The 24,641-nt window shown below is 43.0% G+C and overlaps 1 protein-coding gene and 1 pseudogene across 2 annotated transcripts in view; one reads left to right on the plus strand and one right to left on the minus strand.

Moving 5' to 3' along the window:
• Positions 1-1,365: 1,365 nt before the first annotated feature.
• RRN3 (RNA polymerase I transcription factor RRN3) overlaps positions 1,366-24,641 on the minus strand; it is a 28,809-nt gene continuing 5,533 nt past the window's right edge. For both annotated transcript variants that reach the window (XM_036089171.2, XM_036089172.2), the window contains exons 4-18: positions 21,654-21,743; positions 21,414-21,543; positions 20,970-21,029; positions 20,545-20,608; positions 19,412-19,481; positions 16,483-16,581; positions 14,348-14,440; positions 13,225-13,363; positions 11,225-11,355; positions 9,861-9,991; positions 8,724-8,908; positions 6,666-6,774; positions 4,922-5,074; positions 3,892-3,979; positions 1,366-3,244 (exon numbers count right to left, since the gene is read on the minus strand). In XM_036089171.2, coding sequence (XP_035945064.1) covers positions 3,083-3,244; positions 3,892-3,979; positions 4,922-5,074; positions 6,666-6,774; positions 8,724-8,908; positions 9,861-9,991; positions 11,225-11,355; positions 13,225-13,363; positions 14,348-14,440; positions 16,483-16,581; positions 19,412-19,481; positions 20,545-20,608; positions 20,970-21,029; positions 21,414-21,543; positions 21,654-21,743 — 1,704 coding nt within the window. In that variant the 3' untranslated portion in view covers positions 1,366-3,082. The remainder of the gene's footprint in view (positions 3,245-3,891; positions 3,980-4,921; positions 5,075-6,665; positions 6,775-8,723; positions 8,909-9,860; positions 9,992-11,224; positions 11,356-13,224; positions 13,364-14,347; positions 14,441-16,482; positions 16,582-19,411; positions 19,482-20,544; positions 20,609-20,969; positions 21,030-21,413; positions 21,544-21,653; positions 21,744-24,641) is intronic.
• On the plus strand, positions 22,358-22,434 carry LOC118533738 (U4 spliceosomal RNA; annotated as a pseudogene).

Raw genomic sequence — 24,641 nt, forward strand, 5'->3', positions numbered from 1 at the left:
CTGCTGGCGAAAGCCTCAGCTCCTGGTGCCCTCCCTGGCTCGACTAGCGGATCAGCCAGCCTGGCCCGAGTGTGGGCTCTGGGGTCGGGCTGCCTGGAGTCAAGATCACGGCTCTACTACTTCTCATCGTGACCTTGAGCAGGTTATCCGAGTCGGGGAACCAGCGGCTATGCTGCTCCATAGGACTGTGTTCAATCAACAATAAACGTTGAACTGCGAAAATAGAGTCGAAACTTTGCTAGCCCCACACATTTAGAAATCATCAGTAACACTTGCTGCTTGGCGTCCGGGAGGCACTCACTGATGGGCTAAGGACCCTGGGAGTGACGATCAGCAAGATACCACCCAGTCCCTACTGATCATAGGCTTCTCGCCTAGGGACTCTCTGTTCTGCAATTTGGAAATATTCCTTAAATAGACCCAACTCCACAATACGTCAACCAAAAGGCAACTTCACAAAACTAGTGGTGAGATGAAGAGCCAGCTCACAGAGCAAACACTGTTGGAACGGTATCTGTCTTCAAAGCTCCCAGGGAGATTCTGGGACCAAGAATTAAGATCCACCATAATAAGCAAGGCCTGGCGAGGGGGGGGCGGGGCAACGCCCTTCCTCTCTCCAGGTGAGACCACTTCAGCACCAAGGAGGCTATCGGTGTGGATGGAATGCACGATACCCTTGCCTTGGAAAAATTCCTTCCATGCAAGGGCTTCCTCCTTAGCTACTTTCTCACGAAGGCAGCTGGACAGCTACTGCCTTTCCGTGCACTTTCCCTGAATCCTCACAACCCTCAAGTCGGGAACAGTTACGTCCACCTTACAGCTCCCAGTGGAGCTCGGACTTGTTCAAGGTCACACAGCTGGCTAGAGAGACGCCAAGTGTGTTATCCATGACACCTGAGAGGTCCCCGGTCCTTTCACACTTGGACAAATTCGCCACTTCTCGTTAAGGAAGAGCCGACCATAGCCGACAGACAACAGGATAGACCCTGGAACTCCCACCCCAAACGAAAGCCTGGCTTTTCAATGAGGAAGAGAAAAATCCTTTTTCTAGAATTCCCAAGGGAATTTCCCCAATTCCCCCCCCCAATAGATGTTCCTTTAGAGCATGTGCATTTTTCAAGGAAGCGTTTGTTTTCCTGGAACCCGTTCAGGCCTGGGGGGTGGCTCTTGTGGTTGGGCGTGCTCACGGCGTCCCGGACACGCTGGCCGCCCCTGGAGGTCACTCTCCTCTGCAGCGTGTACTTTCTTTCCCAGCACCCGCAGCCGCTCTGGCAGGACTTCTGCCTCTGTAACGGAGTAAGGGCTCAGCTGCAGTTTCTCACGGAGCTTCAGCAGAGATCAGTAAAAACCACAGAAAACACAGTATCTGTGTGAGAAGCCTCTTTATTGGGGTACCTCCCATGACTCCTTTACTGGTGTAAGAACCACAGGTCCAGATTAACCATGTCATTGTTTTATTTTCACAATGTTATTTTCCCTCAAACTCCTTTGAAATTAAACATTTATTTATAAAGATACCCTTAACTACATTAAAACTTCTCAACCCACAAAGGCCCACTTACCGTTAACTTCTAGGGACACATTTTCACGTACTCATTTACCCAGGGTACAAAAATCCCACCTTTTTGCCAGCAGTTAAAAGAACAGAGAACCCAAAGGTTTTCAAATGACTTTCCACCAAGTCACCAAAAGAAAATCCGCAATATCCAAAACCTTTTAAGCCCATAAAAATTTCTATTTTCCAAAAACATATTTACTCTACATTGCCATCAATATAATTATACAAGAGCATACAAAGCCCTAGGAAAGAGAGAGTATTTCATTACAAAATATTTGTGATCAAGAAAATATCGCTTGCTTTTAAATAATAGGAAAAGTGGCAGAAAAATAAATATGTTTAGAGATGTCTATTTTCATAAGCAACAAAAAAGTACACAAATAAGGAACGAAGCTAAAATATGCATTAGCTACAAAATGAGTCTAGCAGTGTTTGCACACACGTGTTATAAAGTGAGGTTGTTCCAACTCCTCTCTCAGTGTTTAGTTATAAAAGTACAAAAAGAGCCTCCCCGGAGGAGGATCTCACCGAGCTGAAATCCACGATACAAACAGCCAGTAGACGGAGGCTGGAGCTGTAACCTTGGTCTGTTGTCGCTAGTGAAACCATTCTACCAACTAACCCAAGCGCCCCTTTCCGTGCCGTTAGCACAAAGAAATTCTCAAGATGACCAACTGATTCTAGTTTGAAAAGAAAAAAAAATCCAAGTAACATTCCCCTACAAACAAGTAGTTCCAGTTCTAACAGCTCCTGGGAGCCTCAGGGTAAAATGCCATGTGCTGTGTTTTATAAAAGTCCAACCCCACTCTCCGTGCATGGGAATTCCATTTACTCCGAACTCCATGTTTCTTTTAAACCCATTTTTAAACTCACAAGTGTATGATTTGTCTGCTTCTATTTCCCTAAATCCTCCAGCTCTTCCCTCCAGGATTTCATTGGTCTCCAAAGTCCCTGGGGGTCTTCCGTACCAGCTCCAGCTTCCAGCATCAGGGACCAGCTCTGGCCACCTCCCCACCTTCCTCCCGTCCCCTCTGCACCCCACTGAAATCCCAACACACAAATACAGTTCCAGCTGAGGGGCAACAATGTCTCCAAAGTAAATCATTTTAAAGACACTCGACAGTGTCTACATAGAGCATTTTTTCACTGAAAAGAAATCAGATCAACACAGTCCTGTGACTACGGCTCAGACAAAACCTGTGTGAAAAATGCAATCGGTTAAAACAGGCTGTTGCCAATATTAGAAATTTCACAATGATGTCAGAAAGCTGTAACAGAAATAAAATATACATTAAACAAAGAACCAAGCCTTCAACATTTATCATCAACTCCATCCTAAAATATTGCACATGATATCCAGTCTTTTCCTTTTATCTGGAGCGGAGCAAAAAAGAAAAAAACCACGTCCGTTCAGACACTAGAGTAGGTCTACCTTGAAAGTAAGATGCCTGAGGCATGTCCTCGCTCTAGTCGAAACAGGGTGAGCCCTGGTACTGAAGGGCACGATGAGGAGGAATGCTCGTCTCAATCACAAATCCTTGCAATCAGAGGGGACTGGTCTGGCAGATATAACACGGGAGGGGAGCCCACACTACTCGAGGGACTTCGGAAATGCGTGTCAAAGGAGCTCGGAGTGATCCCAACTTCACCTTTCAAAAAATCATCATCCTCATCTTCCACCACCTCCTGTATGAAGAACAGAGGTTATCAGTAGGATCACCAGCGGCAATGTGAAATTTCAAGAGTTCCTCTCAGGAATGTGCCACTTCTAGAAACAGGAAGGTCAAGAAACATATCTTAATTTTGGAAGCTTCCTCTGATGCACACTTCTCCATGACCAACCACCCACACAACTGCTCGTCACACGTCGTAACTAACAGATTTTAAGCTCAAAGAGGGCAGGCAGCATGACATGCATTCTCGCTCAGCGTCTTCCCCCTTGTGTCTAATACAATGGGAATGAGTGAATGAACAACCACCCCCCTCCGACCCGAGCAAAATATAAAGAAAAAAGAGCTTTCCAATGATTACTTATGAAAAACGAGACTTAATTTGAGATTGTAACTTGGTGGTAATGATCATGTGGTAAAGATCTTAATTTGTTGAGCTGATTTTTAATAAACCTTCACTTCCCAAAGTCCGCTTACAACAGAGTGTCTACTTTAAACATTTAAACATAAAAATTCTTTTCATAAGAACATACTGCGCTTGGATTTTTGTAAAGGCAGAATGAATAAAATGTCATGTTTTGTAGATTTAACATTGCTATGTACTATTTGACTGTGGTCTGTAACCACGCTGGAGGTTCCCAGTGTGCTGAGTCACAAACTTACCTTTTTAATGGGTTTCTTGAACTCCTGAAGCTCTTCTGCACTCATGTCTTCCCATATCTGATAAACAGGATCGATGAATTTCTTCGACCTGTCGACAGAGGTCACATTTCAAAATCAAGTTCAAGGCCACACTTAAGGTCAGACTTGTCTGGCTGGCTCTTTACTCAACAGGATCCATTACCCAAAATAAAAACTATGGCTCAAATAATCATTGTGCCAAAAAATACCAGATGTCAGTACTGTAAATAACATGGCTCCTTGTTTGTAAAGCTTCATCTACTCAGATGGCATATTCAGCTACTGTTTCTCATCTTTTTATTTTCAAATGAAATTATTTCTCAAGTCTGTCAGGACCGACAAATGAGTTAGAATAAGTTCAAATGAAAACAAAATTGTGTTACTCTGAAATTTCATTTTTTATATTCCTACAGTAATTCTACTAAAGATTAGTTTGGGAAAAAAGACCACGTGGTTTCAGTTAACCAAGACTTGGGGGGCCAGATAATCCTAAATCGTGGTGTTGCTAGTTAGAAGCTGCACAGTAAGCCTATGTCCTTATACAAATGCAAAGTTAAAGACCGGCGTGGTGGTTTTTCACCATTACCCGCCCAGATAAACGGCGTGGCTGCTGTTTATCCTCGGCAGCAGCAGGGAAGGTGGTCTCTAGAGGAAGGAACAAGTCGCCTGGCAGAAAACTGTGAGCCACGAATAGGCAGCATCCTTCCCATCCGGGAACCTCTATACTGGCAGCCCGTTTCGTGTCGAAAACTACCGGTTTACAGGAAAACAGAAGACAGATGAAAAACCTTTGGTGTCAATCCGGGATTCTTCCTGAACTACAGGGCTGCACACCCCGCAGCCTCTAACAGGCATTCTCTGCCCAAGGCCCATGAAACATTCGACAGGGACCCTGAGCCGCTGACAAACCGATACGAATGCCACTTACGACAAAGAAACCCTCAGCCTGGGGAAAGCAAATACACGTCCCATGTACAGTGCCCCGGCCGGTCGACGGGCTGAGAGTACCCACCTCTTAAGCACACAAGGATCGAAGGGGAAGAAGGTGTCAAGTGGGTTTGTGCAGGTTTGCACCGAGTCCCCGCCAGCCGTGTTTCTAATGACCGGCAGCATCTGGCGATTATTCCTCTCGATGATGGTGTAGCAGAAGACCAGCTGGTATTTGCTGCAGAACGACAAAGCCAAGACACAGACGGAAGGCTTTAACCTCGTGCACTAACTCTGCACGGAAGTGCCTGTTCCTGTCACACCCGTGCTGACCGCACAGATGTCACACATAACACGTGCAAGAAAACAATCACATACAACAGGAAGCAATGCTTTTAGGGCACAGCTTATGGGCCTGCTGTTTACACGCCTGCCAAGGAGCAAGAGGGCGCTTAGTGATACGCACGACTCACTAAAACTGAATGTGTTCGAGGTAGGGCTCTCCTGGTTGGCAAGATACTCTAAGCTAAGTGGCGTCTGCTGTCTGTAAGACAATGAGGAGGCTGGTGGAAAGGGGCTTCTCTGACAGGACTGTGGTCGCTGAGGGGAGCTGAGGGCTCTACCGGACTCGCCTGTAACGAGGCCCAACTCTGAAAAAGTAACAGCTTAAATCCCAACAAACGACTGATTAAAAACCAATTAACAGAACGAGACACAGCAGTTCAAGTCAAATGTACCTGCACGGGTCAAGAGGCGTCCCCAACCCTTTTAGGAAGCAAAAGCCCCAGAACGACACATCAGTTGGACACAGACCTCCGGTCCCAGGTCTTGCTCTCAGCCTCACACGCAAGCCCCGAAGGCCACTGTCCACCGGACCCCAGACCCACGCCTGTCGGACAGTCTGCTGCCACCGGAGGAATATTCTAGGGGCTCCTGCCTCTGCCACCTCCTGTCTCCCCACACTGTGTGGGGACCTTTCACACCCCCACCCCCCAATGCTCCTGCTTGTCGTTTATTCCTTTCCTTAATTCTCTGTTATCATTTTTGAGATCTCAGGAGAGACAGAACACCTTGAACTACATGCCCAGCAAAGGAAAAATAAGATTACTGAATAAGAGCAGCAATCGGTCCAAGGGACTAAGGGATGAAAGAATTACCTCTGTCTTCTAATAGAACAGACTCCTGTGTGTTGAAGAATTTAAGCTATGATCCTACCCTGAGTACCCTGACCAAGGGCTCAAAGTCTCCAACTCACTTTGTACCCGAAGCAGAATCATTCGGGGAATGCCAGACGGCCTGCGTTTGCGCGCTGGCCCCCGGCCACCGGGCAGCCGCTTCTCACGAGTCACGCCGTCTCTCTGGGCCCCCACCATCCCGGTGTGAAACAGGACTTACCACTACCACCCTAGGACCGGGAGGACGCAGCGAGTTCTGCGTGATGCGCGTCCAGGTGCACGGGACCCGGGACCCAGCCCCCGCCGGCCGCTGTGCACGCCTCCCGCGGCTGGTCTCTGTTTATTACTCTAAGAAACATCTTTGGTCGTACCTCCCAGCTTACTGGTTGCCTTACTCATTTCAAAGTGCCGAGGCTTCCGCTGAATTATCATCTTTGAATACAAAGCACTAGCAACTTCCAGTACCATCAAAGCATAAAAACAAAAGCTTCACTGCAGTGCTTCCTGTAAGTAGGGGGTTACTGGTTTTTATGCATTTTATGGTTACTAATTTTACTGAATAATTTCACAGAAATTTAGTGGAATTGTACAATACTGATACTAACACGAACTTATTTTTAAATAATTTCCACCCATAAAGTATAAATAACTTACCTTGTGATTGCGGCAAAAAAGTTAACTACTGAAGGCAGACAAATCTTCAGGGGATTTAGCTGGCTCATCACTATACGTTCAAAATTTAGACTTTGAAGGTATCTCAAACCTTTGATTAAAAAACAAAGCATTTTTTAAAAAGTACAAACATGACAGTCTAAATACCTTTCAACAGCCCGGATTTTTTCACAAATCAAAAAAATTTTTCACAAAGTTACTTGCAGAAATGCTTTAAATAATTGAGGTCCACGCAGTCACACAATGCAGAGCCCCGTAGGAGGTCACCAGGCTTAACCACACTCACTTTTGACTAAGTTAACTTTTCTAAAGAAAACAGCGTATTCTTTCAAAGACCCAGGAGGTAAGCGCACATCCTTAGTGGGCTATGAACTTATATGACAATTTGGAATTCAGATATTTGTAAACTCAGCATATCCTGAGTTTATAGAGAAACCATGAAATCAGTACAAAGTTGAGGCAACACGCCTCTTCCATTACCACTCCCAAGAGGTAATGACTGTATGATCTGGAATTTCTCCTTCCTGACTTCCAGAGACAGATATGTATGCCAATCTGACAAGAGCAAACAAACAGCAAGTCCTGCACGTCTGAAATTATTAGTGAAATTGAGCAAGTTATTCAAGTATGTGATAGTTGTTCATATATCAGTTGTTTTTTTTCACAAGGAAACTACGGAGATAGAAGTAAAATTTAGATACCACTCTCCTGGAACAAATAAATAGAATTCTCTCCTATACTAGTAAAAGTAAGACACCACGCTTATTTTAAAAGGCAAGCAAACCAACTTGTGCTTAAGTATATTTTATTTTAGGAGATTCTTTAATGTATTTTTTTTTAAGTTTTATTTATTTAAGTAATCTCTACACCCAAAGTGGGGCTCAAACTCACGACCCTGGGATCAACAGTCTCAGGGTCTTCTGACTGAGCCAGCCAGGAGCCCCATCTTTGAAGTATATTCTGATAAAAATAACTAAAAATGGGATACTGTCATGGCTTACAAGAACAACATCCTCTTTAACCAAGACTTTTGCCATTTATTTATACCAAAAAAAGCAGATCCTTTGCTTACATTGTGCTAAAACCTTGTCCTACTCCTAGTTTATACAACTAGTTTTAACCTTTTGAGAAGTAACAGATTATAAATAAATACATACACTGCAACACATTCAAGTTTCAGTTTAGAGTTGTGGTTCTCAACTCTCAAGGCAGCTGCGCCCCCAAGAGGACGTGGGGCAGTGTCTGGGGAGCTTCAGCTGTCACAACAGAGTGCAGGGTTGTGGGGGGCCCAACTGACATTTAGTGGGTAGAGGGTGCTAACCATCCTAGAATGCCCAGCACGGCCCCCACAACAACTAGAGAACCAGCCCCAAATGTCAGAGGTTGAGAAAATCTGTAGAGGAAACAGCCTATTAAACCATTTGAATTATTGCAAAGTGCAAATAGTTAAAACCATTTAAATGGACTTAACTGATATTGTTCTTGTCACACTAACTTGATAAACAAGCTTCATCTGGTAGATTTAAATTATATGCAACCTTTAGAAATTAGCAAAACTGAAAACCAGTAGATGAACGCTCAAGTCCCTAGATAAAGCAGCATAACTGTTATGACCCCAAGCTTTAGAATCATATTCATCTAATCCCGCCAATCAATATCCTGCGTGTGCTTAGGGTCCCCCTGTGGGGGTGGGGAATGACGCCTGCCTTTCACGCGCCAGCATGAGGACAAGCAGGAAGCGCTGTGCTGGGCCTCGCCTCTGAAGAAGAGCCCCTTCATGGTTCACAATTAGTCTAGATGCCACCCTCTAAAACAGAGGTGCTCCACCTCAAATCCACCCTCTGTTAAAGAGAGGTCTTAGAGGGCTTTAGGGGCCTAAGGGCTGCTTGAAATTATGTTTCAAAGCTTGAGTGTGCACGGGCAGTATTCTGACTCCACAGTTTCCATCAAATTCTCAAAAAAGAAACGCCTGTCCCTTCTAAAGGGTGACTAGTATTCCAGGAAAATCCAGTTCGCATCCATCAATCCCACATCACTGACCTTCTTTCAGATTTCCACTTAAAAGCTGCTCGTGTCTAAAAACAAAAGTGTAGAACACAGCTTGACAGGCTGAATAAAATGGTCCATGGAAAGCAACGTCACAAAATGCCTTTGTTCCTGAATCCTGCTTATTAAGGTATATGTGCAGCCAGTTAACCAAAAGATCGAGGCATGACTTTACAGTACTAGGGAAAAGAAAAACCAAGTCAACTTCACTTGCTTCATAAAAAACCAAAAGTGACACAAAAACACACAACTGTCTCTCACTACAGACTAAGAACAGTCAGTCCGTAGGCTTCTTGATCTATTACCCATGGGCACAGAGAAGCAGCAAACAAAGGAAGGAAAAGGATGGGTGGGCAGGAAGACAGCTTTTCAATTCTAAGATAGAGTGCATGGACCTTCTAGGAACAGGCAGGCCCCTAAAGCTGCCTGAGGTCCCAAGGGATGGACAAGCATCTCCTTATCGACTCAGAAGGACTTCTCTGACGGCCTCCCTGCCCTCTCAGAGGAATAGGGCCACAGAAAAGGGCACATTTAGCAACATTTTACGAGGAGGAGACCATCTGATTGACTTCACCCTTCCCTATGGGGTTCTGATAAAGTCCTGTGGCCTATAATTTAGGGCAGAGTGGACAGATGGCTTTTAGTTGTTGGGGAAGGGTCTGTAACAGCAGCCTTGCCCAAAGACATCTTCATGGATCACTGGAAGAAGTAGGCCCAGAGCTGGCCTCCTAAACAGATCTTTCTATTACCTTTAAAAGGGTTTTTTCTTCAGCTTTAACAGATACAACTGATTCGGAATGCAAATGAAAAATGACAAACCTATAAAAAGAATCAAGACAGTATACAACACCGTACGATACCCATGAAGACAAATGGGTCTTCACGTTCAAGTGTAACCATGCAAAACAGATGACAAAAGCTTTCCATATGAGCTTTTATATCTAAAGGAGACATTTTATTCTGAGATTGCTTTTTGGAAATGTAAACATCTTGCATAAAATGGGGGAACAGATTTTTTCACTTTAAAGGCAGACAAAAATTAAAGCAGGTATTTCTCTGACTTAAAAGACTTTTTGCTATAATCTTTTTAAAGCATGACATAAAAAGCACTTGGAAAATTAGGTTACTTACATAAGAGGAATAAATTTAGCTCTTGCCAAAAAGCTTCCAATATAATTTCCAGCAGCTTGCCTGATGATGGCAGGATTATTTGGATCCTGCAATTTTTTCCAGAGATGTTCCAAAAATGCTTCTGCGAATCCCTATAAAAAGAGAAGGTATTGCTTTAATCTTTTTTAATGTTGAAGAAATCTCTGGTTATCGGAATCCTAAGATTGTAACTCAGCAATAGGGGAAAGTGCTAGTATCTCGGTCACACCGCTAGATAAATAACATATGCAGTTCTCATGGTTCTTAATTTTACAACACTCTGAGATAATAGTATTAAAAACAAAAGGTGTTCCCCAGCCTTATATAAGTTCCCAAATGAGCTGAAATTTAGATTCAACCCTACAGATTTCATAGGTTCAGTGACAGAGCTTTGGAATCCGAGTGATCCCACCGTTTAGCCAGAAATGGAAAGCAGGGACGAGCCACACTCGCGTGGGAACCGTGCGGCAGGCCCGTCACAGTGCCAAGTCCTCTCCCGATCTCTGACCGCACGTACTGAACTTACCCAGAAACAGAGACACAGATTCAAGGGCAGTTTTTGACTAATTATGCTAATCATACAAAAAAGACTAATGAAAACTTCTTTTTAACAAAGGCACAACCTCCAACTTCTCGCAAATAACTCTCTTCAAGAGCACTAACACATACTTCAGGGCAAAGTAAATTTAACCTTCTTACCCATGCCCAGCACTCTCCTGACTATTCCAAGAAGCTACAAAACAGTGGCAAAGGAACAGTCTTCTGTATTTCCATTTTTGTTTCCATAACAGAAAGCCACTGCCTAAAGTTTTAAAATTCTGGATTTAGAAGTTGTTCTGGGATCAAGTGACTTAGGATCAACTGAGAGAATGAAGGACAGAAACAGTTATATATCCCCTGGGATTTTTAATAGCCAGGACTGGAATGAAAGGGAAGGGCACCGCCTAGTGTACCAAACGCAGAATGGCACTTTCAGAGCACTTGGCCTAGGACGAGCTTTTTTTTTTTTTTTTTTAAAGATTTTATTTATTTATTTGACACAGAGAGAGCACAAGCAAGGGAACAGTAGAGGGAGAGGGAGAAGCAGGCTCCCGCTGAGCAGGGAGCCCGACGCGGGGCTCGATCCCAGGACCCTGAGATCATGACCTGAGCCGAAGGCAGACGCTCAACCATCTGAGCCACCCAGGCGCCTCCAGGACGAGCTATCTTATTAGAGGCACCAGAAAAGTGAGCTCAGGAAAAAGAAATACCTCATGTCTCCCTTCCCTACAGCCCCCACCCCCAGTTTTTAAGGGAAAATCATGGGTAAGAATAAAAAGCTAAGACCATGTTGACATGGTACTCACCAATTTAAAACTGCAGAGGTAAAACATGAAAAACTGTACATGGCAGGAGGCGTGGGTGGGCAACAGGAGTTTGTCGAAGATGGTTATGAGATCTCGATATAAATCCTTTGTTTTGTTGTTATCTACCTTGCCTAAAGAGAAAATTTGGCATTTCAGCTTTACACATTGTTTTTAGGCTGCCACTTTCATTTACCAAATTTCTAAAAATAAAATACCATTAAGAAACATCACCCATTAGAAACTGAGGGTTCTAGAGGAGGGGGGTGAGAGGATGGGTTAGCCCAGTGATGGGTATTAAGGAGGGCACGTTCTGCATGGAGCACTGGGTGTTATGCACAAACAATGAATCATGGAACACTACATCAAAAACTAATGATGTAATATATGGTGATTAACATAACATAATAAAAAAATAAAAATAAATAAAAAATAAAATACAAAAAAGAAATATCACCCATTAAGCTATGATTATAACAAAATGCCATTTTTATTTTGCACAGATTTTCCTTTATAACCATAATAATCCAGCACTGACAATGAAGCAGGCCCTCACCTCACACACTGCTGTGATGCCATGAACAGGAAGCCCTTCTGAAGGGCAATTTAACTAGTTATGTGGCAGAGGCCCTTTTTTTTTTTTTTTTTAAAGATTTTATTTATTTGACAGAGAGGGAACACAAGCAGGGGGAGTGGGAGGGAGAAGCAGGCTTCCCACGGAGCAGGGAGCCCGATGCGGGGCTCGATCCCAGGACCCTGAGATCATGACCTGAGCTGAAGGCAGACGCTTAACGACTGAGCCACCCAGGCGCCCCTGGCAGAAGCCCTTTGATCCACTAATTCTGCTGCTAAGAATTTATCACAAGCACATTTCCAGACATATACATATATACAAGGATGTTCATTACACATTTATAATGGCAAAAAAAAGGAGCGGGGAAGGCGCCTGGGTGGCTCAGTCGGTTAAGCATCTGCCTTTGGCTCAGGTCATGATCCTGGAATCGAGCCTCCCCTGCTCAGGAGGGGAGTCTGCTTTTCCCTCTCCCTCTGCTCCTCCCCCACCCACCCCCCCCGCCCCCGTGCGCTCTCTCTCTCTTGCTCAGTCTTTCAAATAAATAAAATCTTTAAAAAAAAACAAAAAGAGGGAGGAGAAAAAAAAAGAGACAATTAAATCCACACGATCAATAGCAACCTAGAAGGACAGTTAATGGTCTGAGAAAATGTTCACAGCAGGTGGAAAAGGGCAGATTATGAATCACTGTGTACATCATGACCCCCAAATCCACTGAAAAACACACTCCTAAATATACACATGCTAACAGAAAAGAAAAACAGTTCAAAATGCTAATGATGGTTCTCTAAATAGTGCAAATGCAGATTTAAATTGTCTTTTTTATCTTTTCCTATAGTTCCCAAATTTTCTCTCATCAACTGTATTATTTTTATAACAACAAAAAAATTAATAACACCGTCAACTCAGATTCAAGTCCTATTATTCTGAATGGCCAACTATTATACTTAAATCTTTACGATGGGAATAAAGAATCCTGTTTTCATGGCAAAGCCTCCAAACGCAAAGTTCCAGGACAGCAAGAAGCATCCCGACTCGTTCACTACAGCATGACACCCCCAAACTCAATCCCTAACACCAAGCACCCTGTACCAAAGTGCACTACTCTCAGAGGTCCTGAACAACTTGAGTGTGATCTGATCCCCACCTAAAACTGACCAAACTCCAGACATCGTCCCCGACTACGACGGTCTGTGAAACCATCAGGGACTTCGAAGACCAGTAACTGCGCCCGAATCCGGTCCCACCCTTCTCAAGCTCTGTCACACTGGCAAGTCACGGCATCTCTCTAAACCCGCTTCGCCCCATCCTCGGAACAGTAACTTGTCCAGGACCTCTAGGAGGACTATGTCATGTATGAGAAACACCGAGCACACAGCCAGGCACGCTGCCACATTCAAATGCAGCTACTGCGACGAGTGCAGCTCGTTACCATCTACGTAGCAGACGTCCTTGATGTAGGACAGCAGCAAAGACAGCAGGATGTCCAGGCGCTCGGCTACAGGATGGACCATGTGATCGAGTCTTTGCGGGTCAGCCTTTGCGTCATATTCAGTGTCTTCATCCTCATCCTTTGAAGATAAAGGACAAACTGACATTAAAAACTGGAGTCAAATAGGTAAGAGGGAAAATTCTCAGAGCTGATTATTTCCTTTGAATGATAAAACAAAGAGAAGACACAGACCCCCTCCTCTAGGCAGGGACTCCCCACCAGAGGTGTGATCCGGAACCGCTGGTGGCATTCCAAATAAAGCAGATTCCGAGCCCAGCCGGAGAGTCACATGGAAGGCCCTCTTGGAGAAAGGCCACGCGAACACCACAGCTTTCCCCCAGCTCCTGGGACCCACTGTGCTGGGCCCTGCTGGTGCCAGGTCTCTCCCAGGACAGGGCACCCCTGCTGGGGGCACCGGTTCTCCGGAGAACCGCCCTTGCACTCCTTCCTGCCCTCCCCAGCCGAAATGACCAGCTGACAAGGGGTCACGGGAGGCCGTCTCCCTGGCTTCAAGCTGGGATCCAGAGCTCCCGGGATCGGGGGTCATCGCTAGGGTCATCACGCTGTAGCTATTTTCCAGCTGAGAGCAAACTCTCGCTTAGTTCCTTTCCCTGCCTTTCCTGCTTCTTCACACCCTTTGTCCCTAGTGACCTAAATCCCCCTCTCAGGCCCTCCTCCTCCAGTGAGCCCGGCCCCCGGCAGAGAAATACTGCATTAAGACCTAAGACACGTAAAACAAAGAAATCACACAGGTATCCTTTCCTATTTATCGCTCCTTCACAAACAGTATGTGGTTTATAAAACAAAAAACAAAAAAAACAACAACAGAAAGCACAAACGTAAGAACAAAAATGAAACCTACTTCACCACTCCCACATTCACAGGCTTGGAAGTAAACAAACTCTACTGGACAGTAAGCAACATGACAGCAGCTACTTATTTAAACCTCACTTTCAAGTTTGCTGAACAACTATTTTAAGCTAAAGCCTTGCAGAAGATGAGGGGCCGTTAGCCATCTCCTCCCACCCTGTGGAATTATGAGCTGTCGTTAGTAAGTGCTGACCATATTGAAGAGTCCTTCGGTGGCGTCTGGCCCGCTACCAGTCTGAATGGCTGCTTCTTCAGCATCCTCAATATCCTGCCGGGATGCATTCACCTACATTATAACAAGGGGGGAAACAGATTGAAAGCAGTAAAAATACAACTACTTTAGGATGCCTGAGTGGTTCAGTCGTTTGGCTGTCTGCCTTCAGCTCAGGTCATGATCCCAGGTCCTAGAATAGGGCTCCCTACTCAGCAAGGAACCTGCTTCTCCCTCTCCCTCTGCCCTTCCCTCACCCTTCCACCCTGCTCCCAATATCCCTCACTCTCATGCTCTCTCTCAAATAAATAAAATCTTAAAAAAAAAAAAAACAAAAAACAACTATTTTGGGGCACCTGGGTGGTTCAGTCAGTTAAACATCTGATTCTTGGTTCTGGCTCAGGTCATGATCTCAGGGTTGTGAGATCAAGCCCCGCGCTGGTATCTGCATTCAGGGTGGAGTCTGCTTGAGATTCTCTCTCCCTCTCTCTCTCTGCACACCGCCCACCCCCCCCCAACTTGCTCCCTCTCTCCCTTAAAAAACAAAAGAAAAATACAACTACTTTATTCGGGGACTGGAAATTCGTCTGATATACATACTTTGAAGGGGTCCACATGAGCACCCCTTCTGGCCCTGTAACTCAATACACAATTACGGTGCAAACTTACCAACTGGTCTGGGTCACAAAGGAATTTACGAGACTACAAATCACACCCCTTTCACTACATACTTCTATAAAATCGTTATGAAATGCAGTGTGCTGGTCTAAATCAGTTTCCACAAACTGAACATTCATTCCAACTCTTAACATGTTGTACCAGAAGCATGTCATCCATCAACTGAACAGGAAAATGACAAAATGCAAGTCAACTGGAATTACTGAATATTCATTGTGGTATATAATATATAACCCTATCTCGCTTCACACAACATTCAAATCATACATTTTTTACTCTCTCTACATGACCTCCTTTCTACGTGTGCTCTCCACCGTTGCACAGTATGAACCACGGAAAGACTTTACAGATGATACGTGCAGCCGGCCAGACAGCCTTCCTCCCAGTGAGCATCGCGCCAGCCTGCCACCCTCCAGCTCATCCCCGGCCTGCCGCGCTGCTGCCTCGTCCCCCTCCCCCCACAGTATCGGGGCTCTCCTCCATCACTCACAGCTCCTCAGGCCACAGACCTCATGTCTCCCCCAACAGCCCCGCTCCATCCCCTCCTATACCCTCACCAAGGCCTCCAGCAGCCCCACTCACCAACCACACACTCTCCCCTGAAACACAGCGTCCCCTCCAGGGACACGGCAGCAGACTCCCTCCGGATCACCAAATCCAAGGACACTGGCTCTGTTCATCCTCCTTAAAAACGTCAACAGTAGCTCACACCACTGACCAAACCCTTCCTTCTTCCAGATCCTCTGCAGGTGTCCGTACTCACCTTCCCCACCCATCACACTTCCTCTCTCCCGACTCGCCGGCATCCCGGCACAGGTGCGTCCCAGCCCCTCCCGGCCGCTACCACTGCTTGCTGACCGTTCTCCATCAGGCACCCCAGCTGCACCCCGTCCATCCACAACAGAACTCTTCCTCTTCCAACCTCCTCCTGACTTTTCTCCTTACTGCTAACACACCAACTCCATTCCCCAGGGAGCAACTGCTCTCTTACCCTGTACTTCTCCACTTCCAACCCAGTCCCAAGGACCGGTTCGCCTTTCCTCCCCCATGTCACTAGAACCCACCACTTTCCTTCATTCCCACTGCAGGCCTCTTTAAAAAAGGGTATAAAGAATTCAACATCACCTCCTTAGGAATGCCTTTCTGACCCCTTCGCATGACATCAGGTTTTCCAGCACATAACGACACGTGTTCCACTCACAGCATTTACCACGACTGCACTTTCACATGTGTGTGACCATCTAATGCCTTGTTCCCCAACCAGGAGAGATGGGACCGTCTATAACCAGCAGCACATCCATCAAGTTCAAGAAATGTTCAAAGAAATCAAAGGTGGAAATGTGGATTCTTCTCCGTCATTGCTTCTATTGTTTCACATACTATGATTATGTATTCAATAAATGAAAATCAGTGAGAAAAACAGGTTATCAAATACTTACATCCAACTTGAGTAGCTTCTCGATCACAAGCTCCAGAATTTCATGCCTCAAGGTTGGAAAATATACACTAATCCTTAGTAAATTATGAACATAACATTCCTAAAACATAAAAAGACAAAACATTTCAACAGAGGATAAATGTTTCATAATGACATAAGAAAAACATTAATTATACAATCTTTAGTTTCAATTAAACAGAAAAAAGAGACTATCCAGCAGCACAGAAACTATACTGTTCCTCTATCAACACAATGTTCAGTATCATTAATCTAATTACCCCCTGTGAACTAAATTTGTTTGGGGGGGGTTGGTTTTATTAAGATTTTATTTTTAAGTAATCTCTACACGCAACGTGGAGCTCGAACTCACAACCCTTAGGATCAAGAGTCGCATGTTCTACCAACTGAGCCAAGCAGGCACTCCACCCCACCCCCGTTAATTAAATTTGTAATCTGTATACTTCCACAGGAATTTTTTAACCAGGTTTGTTGAGATAGAATTCATCCATCTAAAGTGTACGATTCAACAGTATTTAGTATACTCAGAGTTGTGCAACTGTCACCACAACCAGTTTTAGAAATTTTCATCACCTAGAAAGGATAGGGTTATCTTTTAGTAATGTACCTCCCCCCAAGCCCTCAGTAACCACTGATCTACTTTCTGTCTAAGAATTTGCCTATGCTAGACCTGTCATGGAAGCGGTCTCTTATACTACGTGGCGTTTTAGCATGTTTTCAAGATTCACTCACTTTGTGGCAAGTAAACCACTGTTTTATTGCCAAATAATACCCACTGTATACACATACCACATTTTGTTGATTCACTGGCCCGTAAACATTTGGTTATTTCCATATTTTGAATATCCGTGTAAAGTGCTGCATAGACATACATTTTCTTTTTTTTTTTTTAAGATTTTATTTATTCATAAGCGACAGAGAGAGAGAGAGGCAGAGGGAGAAGCAGGCTCCCCGCTGAGCAGGGAGCCTGATGCGGGACTCGATCCCAGGACCCTGGGATCATGACCTGAGCCGAAGGCAGACTCTTAACCATCTGAGCCATGCAGGCGCCCTAGACATACATTTTCTGCTGGATAGACACCTAGCAGTGGAAATGCTAAGTTGTATGGCAATTCTCTGCTTAACCTTTCTGAGAAAAGGTCAAGAGGCCTTCCCAAAGCACTTCGGCACCTACCATTCTCCACTCTCACCAGCGATGGAACGAGGGTTCTGACTTCTCCACATCCTCACCACTACTTGTTACTGTCTGTCCCTCTGAGTACAGCCATCCCAGCGGGTGTGAAGTGGGATCTTGCGTTATGGTTTCCTCTTGCGTTTCCCTGACAACTAGTGATGCTGAGCTTTTCCTCAACACTGACCATAAGTGTATCAATTCTGGAGAAATATCCATTCAAATCGTGTGTCCATTTTTTAGTTATTTGCCTTTTTATTATCAAGATATTAGAGTTCTTCATATATTCTAGATATACACAACTTGCAAGTATTTTCTCCCACTGTTTGGGTTGTCTTTTCACTCTCTTGAAGGCGTCCATGAAGCACAGCTGGTAAACTGTAAAGAAGTTGAACTCATCTGGTTTTCTGTGGCTCTTGTGTTTCAGGCATCCTATCTGGAAACTGTTGCCTAATTCCAGGTCACAAAAATGCTTACCTATGTGTTCTTCCTAAGAGCTTTTTTTAGCTTACATTTAGGTCTTTAATCCACTTTGAGTTCATTTTTGTTTACTGTGTGAGGGGAGGCCCGGCTTCATTCTTTGCATGTAGATTTCCACTTGTCCCACAACCATTTGTGGAAAAGACTGTTCTTTTCCCCATTAAATTATCTTATACTACTGGCTTTTGTATATTGATCTTATATTCTATAACCAGGTTGAACTCATCTCACTTCTAATAGTGCTTTGAGGATTCCTCAGGATTTTTCTAAATGTAGGATCATGTCATCTGCAAATACAGGCATTTTTTACTTCTTCCTTTCCAATCTGGATGCCTTTTCCTTTTCCCACCTGCCCTTGCTAGAACCTCTAGTACAATACTGAACAAAAGGGGCAAAAGCAGACATCCTTGTTTTGTTCCTTATTTTAGGAGAAAGCTCTTTCACCATTGAATAGGATACTACCTGTGAGTTTTTCATACATGTCCTTTATCAGGTTGAAAAAGTTCCCTTCTATTTTTGTCATGAAAGAGTTCTGGTGTTTGTCAAATGCTTTTGTGCATCTACTGAAATGATCATGTGGTTCCTGTCATCTATTCCACTGACGTGGTGTGTTTTATTAACTGATTTTAACAGGTATTAAATGAACCATGCAGTGCTAGGCTAAGTTTCACTTGGTCATAGTGCATAACTCTTTACGTCACTAAATGCAGTTTTCTAGTGGGTTGTTGAGGATTTTTATATCTATATTCATAAGAGATATAAGATTTATAATATGCCACTTGAAGCAGACTATCACAAACATTAGCAAACCTTATTAACTCTGTATTTAATACTTATAATACCTTATTTAGGAAAAAATAAGCTATGCTTAGTAGGAAACCATTATTCATTATTCATTATTGAAAACCAGAAGTCATCTAAATATTACACAAAAACTTAAGAAGAATTCATCCATAGAAGGTTCTGCCTTCATGTTCAAATAAAGCATGTTTACAATTGGTATAATGTATAGACTACTACCTTCTAGTAATTTTTATCTGTATAATCACTAAGCCTATTCAGATATTTCTGAAATGGACTCTGCCCTTGACTTAAGGGAAAAAGGCACTGGGGATCCTCAGTGAGTTCCTAAGAAAGGAATCTGAGTCACATTCTTAGTCTTGAGTTTAATCTGGAAAACAACTGCTAAGAAAAAGATGTAACATCACCTAAAACTAAATCACAACTTTTCCATTATTTTCCCCATGAAAAGATTGCTTACCAATGTTCTCTCTGATTTTCGAACAAATGGAAATTTTTCCACCAATATTGGCATAAGAAACCACGGTGCCCTATTTAAAAAATAAAAAAATTAAAAAATCAATCCATGTTAACTGGACTTTCTTGGAAGGTGACATTTCCATTCTAAGAGCAAATATGGATGCAGGAGGCAAATGGTAACTAACTACTTCAAATAATCAGAACTTATTCAGAGAAAATCTATAATACCTTAGGGGGAAATAACCTTCTATTAACTTTGATATCAATAGCAAAATAAAAAGGGGGATTCTTTTCTACAAAAGCAAAAGAGCTTCAGTTTAAAATCTAAATGTTTCCCACGGCAGTGCTTTCCCACATATATTACTTTAAAAAGGAGAAAAAAGCATCAACTTTTTTTTAAGTTAACAAATCATTTTTTTAAGTTAACAAATAACAAACTTACAGAGAGAACTTTAAGTCTACTCTTCCAAAAGAAACCCAAGTTTTTCTCAGAACTATAACTTTTTAAAAATTCAAATATGGGGCTCCTGGATGGCTCAGTTGGTTAAGCAACTGACTCTTGATTTCGGCTCAGGTCATGATCTCAGGCTTGTGGGATGGAGCCACACAGCACTCAGAAGGCAGTCTGCATGAGATTCTTTCCCTCTCCCTCTGTCCCTCCCCCCGCTCAGGCTCTCCCTCTCTAAAATAAAATAAATCCTTAGGAAAAAAATATTCAAATATAATCAACATACAATATTAGAACTGCAATTTTTATTTATATGGCATGACCCAAGCACACAGGGGTTGCTCACTGAAAATTTTGGGGTATCATACCTTGTTGAAGATAAAAGCAAAATTCCAACCACTATACAAAATTTGGAGGAAAATTTGCACACAAGCTCTAAATAAGAATTTAAATAATTTTAATTAAGTCATTAATTCTTAAATTAATTTTTAAATAATTTAAATAAAGACAATGAAGAGAGAACTAAAATGCCGTTTTATAGAATGTTAAATCATCAAGATACAAAAACATGTAGCATACAACTTGAGTTCTGATGCTATGAACATAGTTAAGTTCCTACTAATTGATCATAATTTTCTTGAGACTTAAAGACCATGATTCAAAGTAAGTAACAAAAGGATACTCACGAGGGGACATATCTTGCTATTATCTGCAAGGCTCTGTGACATGTGTCAAAATTGGCAGGAAGATCTACAAGGAGAAAAGCGAGAGTATGAGCATAAAAATAAAACTGAAAACTGAAAAATGATGTTTTAAGCTAAAAACACCCGCTAACCAGAACTGAATCATTTACTAGCAAAATATTAAATTTAAGATTTTTCTCCAGAACCAACCATCAATGAAGACTAAGTGGATTAATTACATAAGTAATGCACTAAGGGCAACTGGTTACATGTTAATGCTAAATGTAACCAAAAAGATTCCATCAGAGGTTGCCATTTGTTGCAGCCTACCCATTAGAATAAATCCTGGAGTTGCCCTATGCTTTATCATTCAGCAGCATTCTCTCAGACACAGGAGGCATCCCTTGTTTAATCCTGTTTATACTTACTATCGTCTTCATCATCAGAATCTGAAACATCGACGTCACCTTCCTTAATGACCACTCGGGCTTTTGATGGAGAAACAAAATATGTCATTCTTTTTGTCACCGACCTAAACATCAACAGCTACACAAAAAAGTAATTTTTCCATTGTCCAAACTTAGTACAATGATTGAATTTGCAGTCTAAAGGAAAAAAAAGCGTCAAGTAACTTTCTAAGTAAAGCTAAAAATTCCTGACTTCTAACACTTAACATAAAAAAATCACAGCAACAAATCTAAATGCTTCCATAGAAATCATTATAGGGAACAGACATGTACCAAAACTGCTGCCAATATGCATTTCAGAATTTTCCATGTTGGCAACAATCCCCACAGGGTTCTGAGAAGGTAGTATCTTAATAAAGAGGTATTTAAAAAATGAGAAAGCAGAGAAAGCAAAGAACCACTTACGAGGTATAAAATGAGAAACAATCATGCTGAGACATGGTCTAAGGAAGACAGTCTGTGCTGATACAAGATTACCAAGAAAAGCCAAATACTCCTCCACCACTGTCTGACTTCTATTTAACCACTGTAATCTCTAGAGGTGAGAGGGAAAGAAACATGTAAGAAACATTCTACTGATACAATGTGTTCTGTTTTCAAAGTACTGAATCACATACTAGTCAGTGAAGTAAGTGGCAAACTTACCAATAAAATACTGATAAGCTGCTCAAACTCTTTAGTCAAGTACATGATGGAAGAACGGAATTCTAACAGCCAGTTAATGATCTGGTCATCCTTAAGGTAAACAAAGAAAAGTGCTTTCAAAATCACAAATCCTCTAAAATAACGAAAACATGATACCTATTTTGCACCAAGCACCTACCAATAATATTTAAATTAGGAGAAAAAGTCACAAACTTGCACTGAAGCCAAAATTGGGATGAAGATTTCTTAGTTTGTATCAAAACAGAAGGATGTTACAATACCTTTTCCTGTTTTTTTTTTTAAAAAGCAACACAGTAACTCTGACATACAGGAAATAAGTGGAAATGTTGACAGATGGGAATTTTTCGAACTGCAGAAAGAGCATAGCAGATTCAAATACTGTAAGATCACAGGACCAAGAGTTACCTCAATTTCCTCTATATTCATGCTGACGTGAAAACATGTTAATATTCAGTCTAAGCTAATTAATTAGAGACATCAATACATATAACTTTTTCTCAACCCAACCTGTAACTAGACTTAAATATATTAAGATCTGTTATAGACAGGGGCACCTGGGTGGCTCAGTTGGTCAGGCATCTGACTCTTGATTTCGGCTCAGGTCATGATCTCAGGTTGTTGAGATCGAGCCCCACGTCAGGCTCTGCGCTGAGCGTGGACCTTGCTTAAGAATCTCTCTTCTCAGCTTTGCGCAGTGGCAGTATCGTAGCCAATGAGGTTTATCCGAGGCGTGATTACTGCTAATTGAAAGAATCTCTCTCCCTGCCCCCTCCCCCTGCTCGTGCATGTTCTCTCCCCCTCTCTCTCTCAAAAAAAAAAGATGTGTTATATAAATGTTGGCTCCACTACTCCATGAAGTATTTTTTAGGCAATAAAATTACTGTTCATCATTAATAACTTTTAGTGACATGGGAAAAACTGCTAAAAGAAAACAAGCCATGTATAAAATACGCTATAGGTTAGATAAATATAAAATATAGTTTGTATTAATTCATATGCACAAATACACAAGAACAAACTAAAAAACCCCAATTTTGAAAGAAATGGTTATTGCTGATTAAGACTCAGTAGGGGAAAGGAACATATAAATAAACAAAAGCACTACAATGTTGTACCTATCACAAGAGATTATTAACAGACAATGTTGTGCTTACAGTGATACATTATTACAGACAGTATGGTACCTACGTCAGAGACTACTGCCAGCCAGGGTTGTACCTGCAATTACAGACTACTGATACGGGCTATCATGTAGTGAGAACACAGCAGGTGCCAGGCACGGTGCCAACACCACACAAATGCATCCCTTACTAATCCTAACAATGCTGAAAATGGACTGCTGGCGTTCCCCTTTTACAGCTGAGGAAACTGAGGCTAAGAGAAATTAATAAGCACCCTGCCCATTTGAGAAGCTAATAAAGAACTGGGTTCAAACCTGTCTGACTGGGTCAAAGCCTACGCTCCGTCCACTCTCCCACAATACCTCGCTCCACACAGAGAAGGAGCCCACCGCCTTTTCCCCAACTTCACTCAACCGCTGACTGCTTGCGATGTGCTATCTGTGACAAATTTCAATGAGACGGACTCTTCCCTGATGAAACCCCAAGTAAGCTGGCAATTAAATCAAGTAAATTGCAACTCATTTGCACTATGGTAATTTCATAATGTCCACAACCAGTAAAGGTAACTGTACTGATAGCTCACCAAGGCCTGAAGCAGAGAAGACAAGCTAAGGTATGTGCAAATAAAAATGAGTTAACTCTATCCTATCCCTTTTCCACTAAAAAAAAGTGCAAGAAAATTATAAAGCTAACATTTAAACTGCTCCGTTTTTGTTTTGTTTTGTTTTTAAGATTTTATTTATTTATTTGACAGAGAGAGAGGGAACACAAGCAGGGGGAGTGGGAGAGGGAGAAGCAGGCTTCCCGCTGAGCAGGGAGCCCGATGTGGGGCTCGATCCCATGACCCTGGGACCATGACCTGAGCCGAAGGCAGACGCTTAACGACTGAGCTACCCAGGCGCCCCAAAACTGCTCCGTTTTTTTAAAGAGTACTAGTTGCAGACTCTGGTGCTTTAGTACTGAACCACTATTAGAAGCAAATCACTTGCAAAACTCTCTGAACTAACACAGATACAACTGATGCAACTGTTGGTCTGTCAAGATACCGATGAGAAGTGCTGATAAAAAATACAGTGGGGGCACCTGGCTGGCTCAGTCGGTGGAGCATGTGACTCTTAGATCTCGGGGTTGTGAGTTTGAGCCCCACACTGGGTATAGAGATTACTTAAAACATAAATAAAATCCTAAAAACAACAACAGAACACAAAGAAAATGGTCCTTTGTACCCGTAGAAGAACGCCAGGGTCAGGGAGAGCTTCAAACAGGAAGTGACACTTCTGCTGCCTATAAACAGACTGGGTGTTCTCTAGGGGCTTCATTCCTCACAGAGCGACAAGCATGTATTCAGAAAACCAAAAGCAGTTCTGTTATGGCTGGAGTATATGGTAAGCAAGTCAACAAATAGGGGAATCAAAGAGGGGCAGAGATAAATTACCAAAGTCCTTGTAAGCCAGATTTATAATTACGACGATCTACTTGAAGGGTGGGGAATGCAGTGAAATGAACACCCATGTGCTTAGAGAGAACCAAGGAAAGTTCCATTAAAGAGGACACTTCAGGGGCACCTCAGTTAAGAGTCTGCTTTCAGCTTGGGTCATGATCCCAGGGTCCTGGGCTCGAGCCTTACATCAGGCTCTCTGCTCTGCAGGGAGTCTGCTTCTCCCTCTCCCTTTGCCCCTCTCCCTGCTCATTCTCTCTCTCTCTAATAAATAAATAAATAAATTCTTTAAAAAAAAAAAAAAAAAAAGAGGATGGGGCGCCTGGGTGGCTCAGTCATTAAGCGTCTGCCTTTAGCTGGAGTCATGATCCCAGGGTCCTGGGATCAAGCCCCGCGTCGGGCTCCCTG

The sequence above is a fragment of the Halichoerus grypus genome, chromosome 6 (assembly GCF_964656455.1).
Source record: "Halichoerus grypus chromosome 6, mHalGry1.hap1.1, whole genome shotgun sequence".
NCBI classification, from domain to species: Eukaryota; Metazoa; Chordata; class Mammalia; order Carnivora; family Phocidae; genus Halichoerus; species Halichoerus grypus.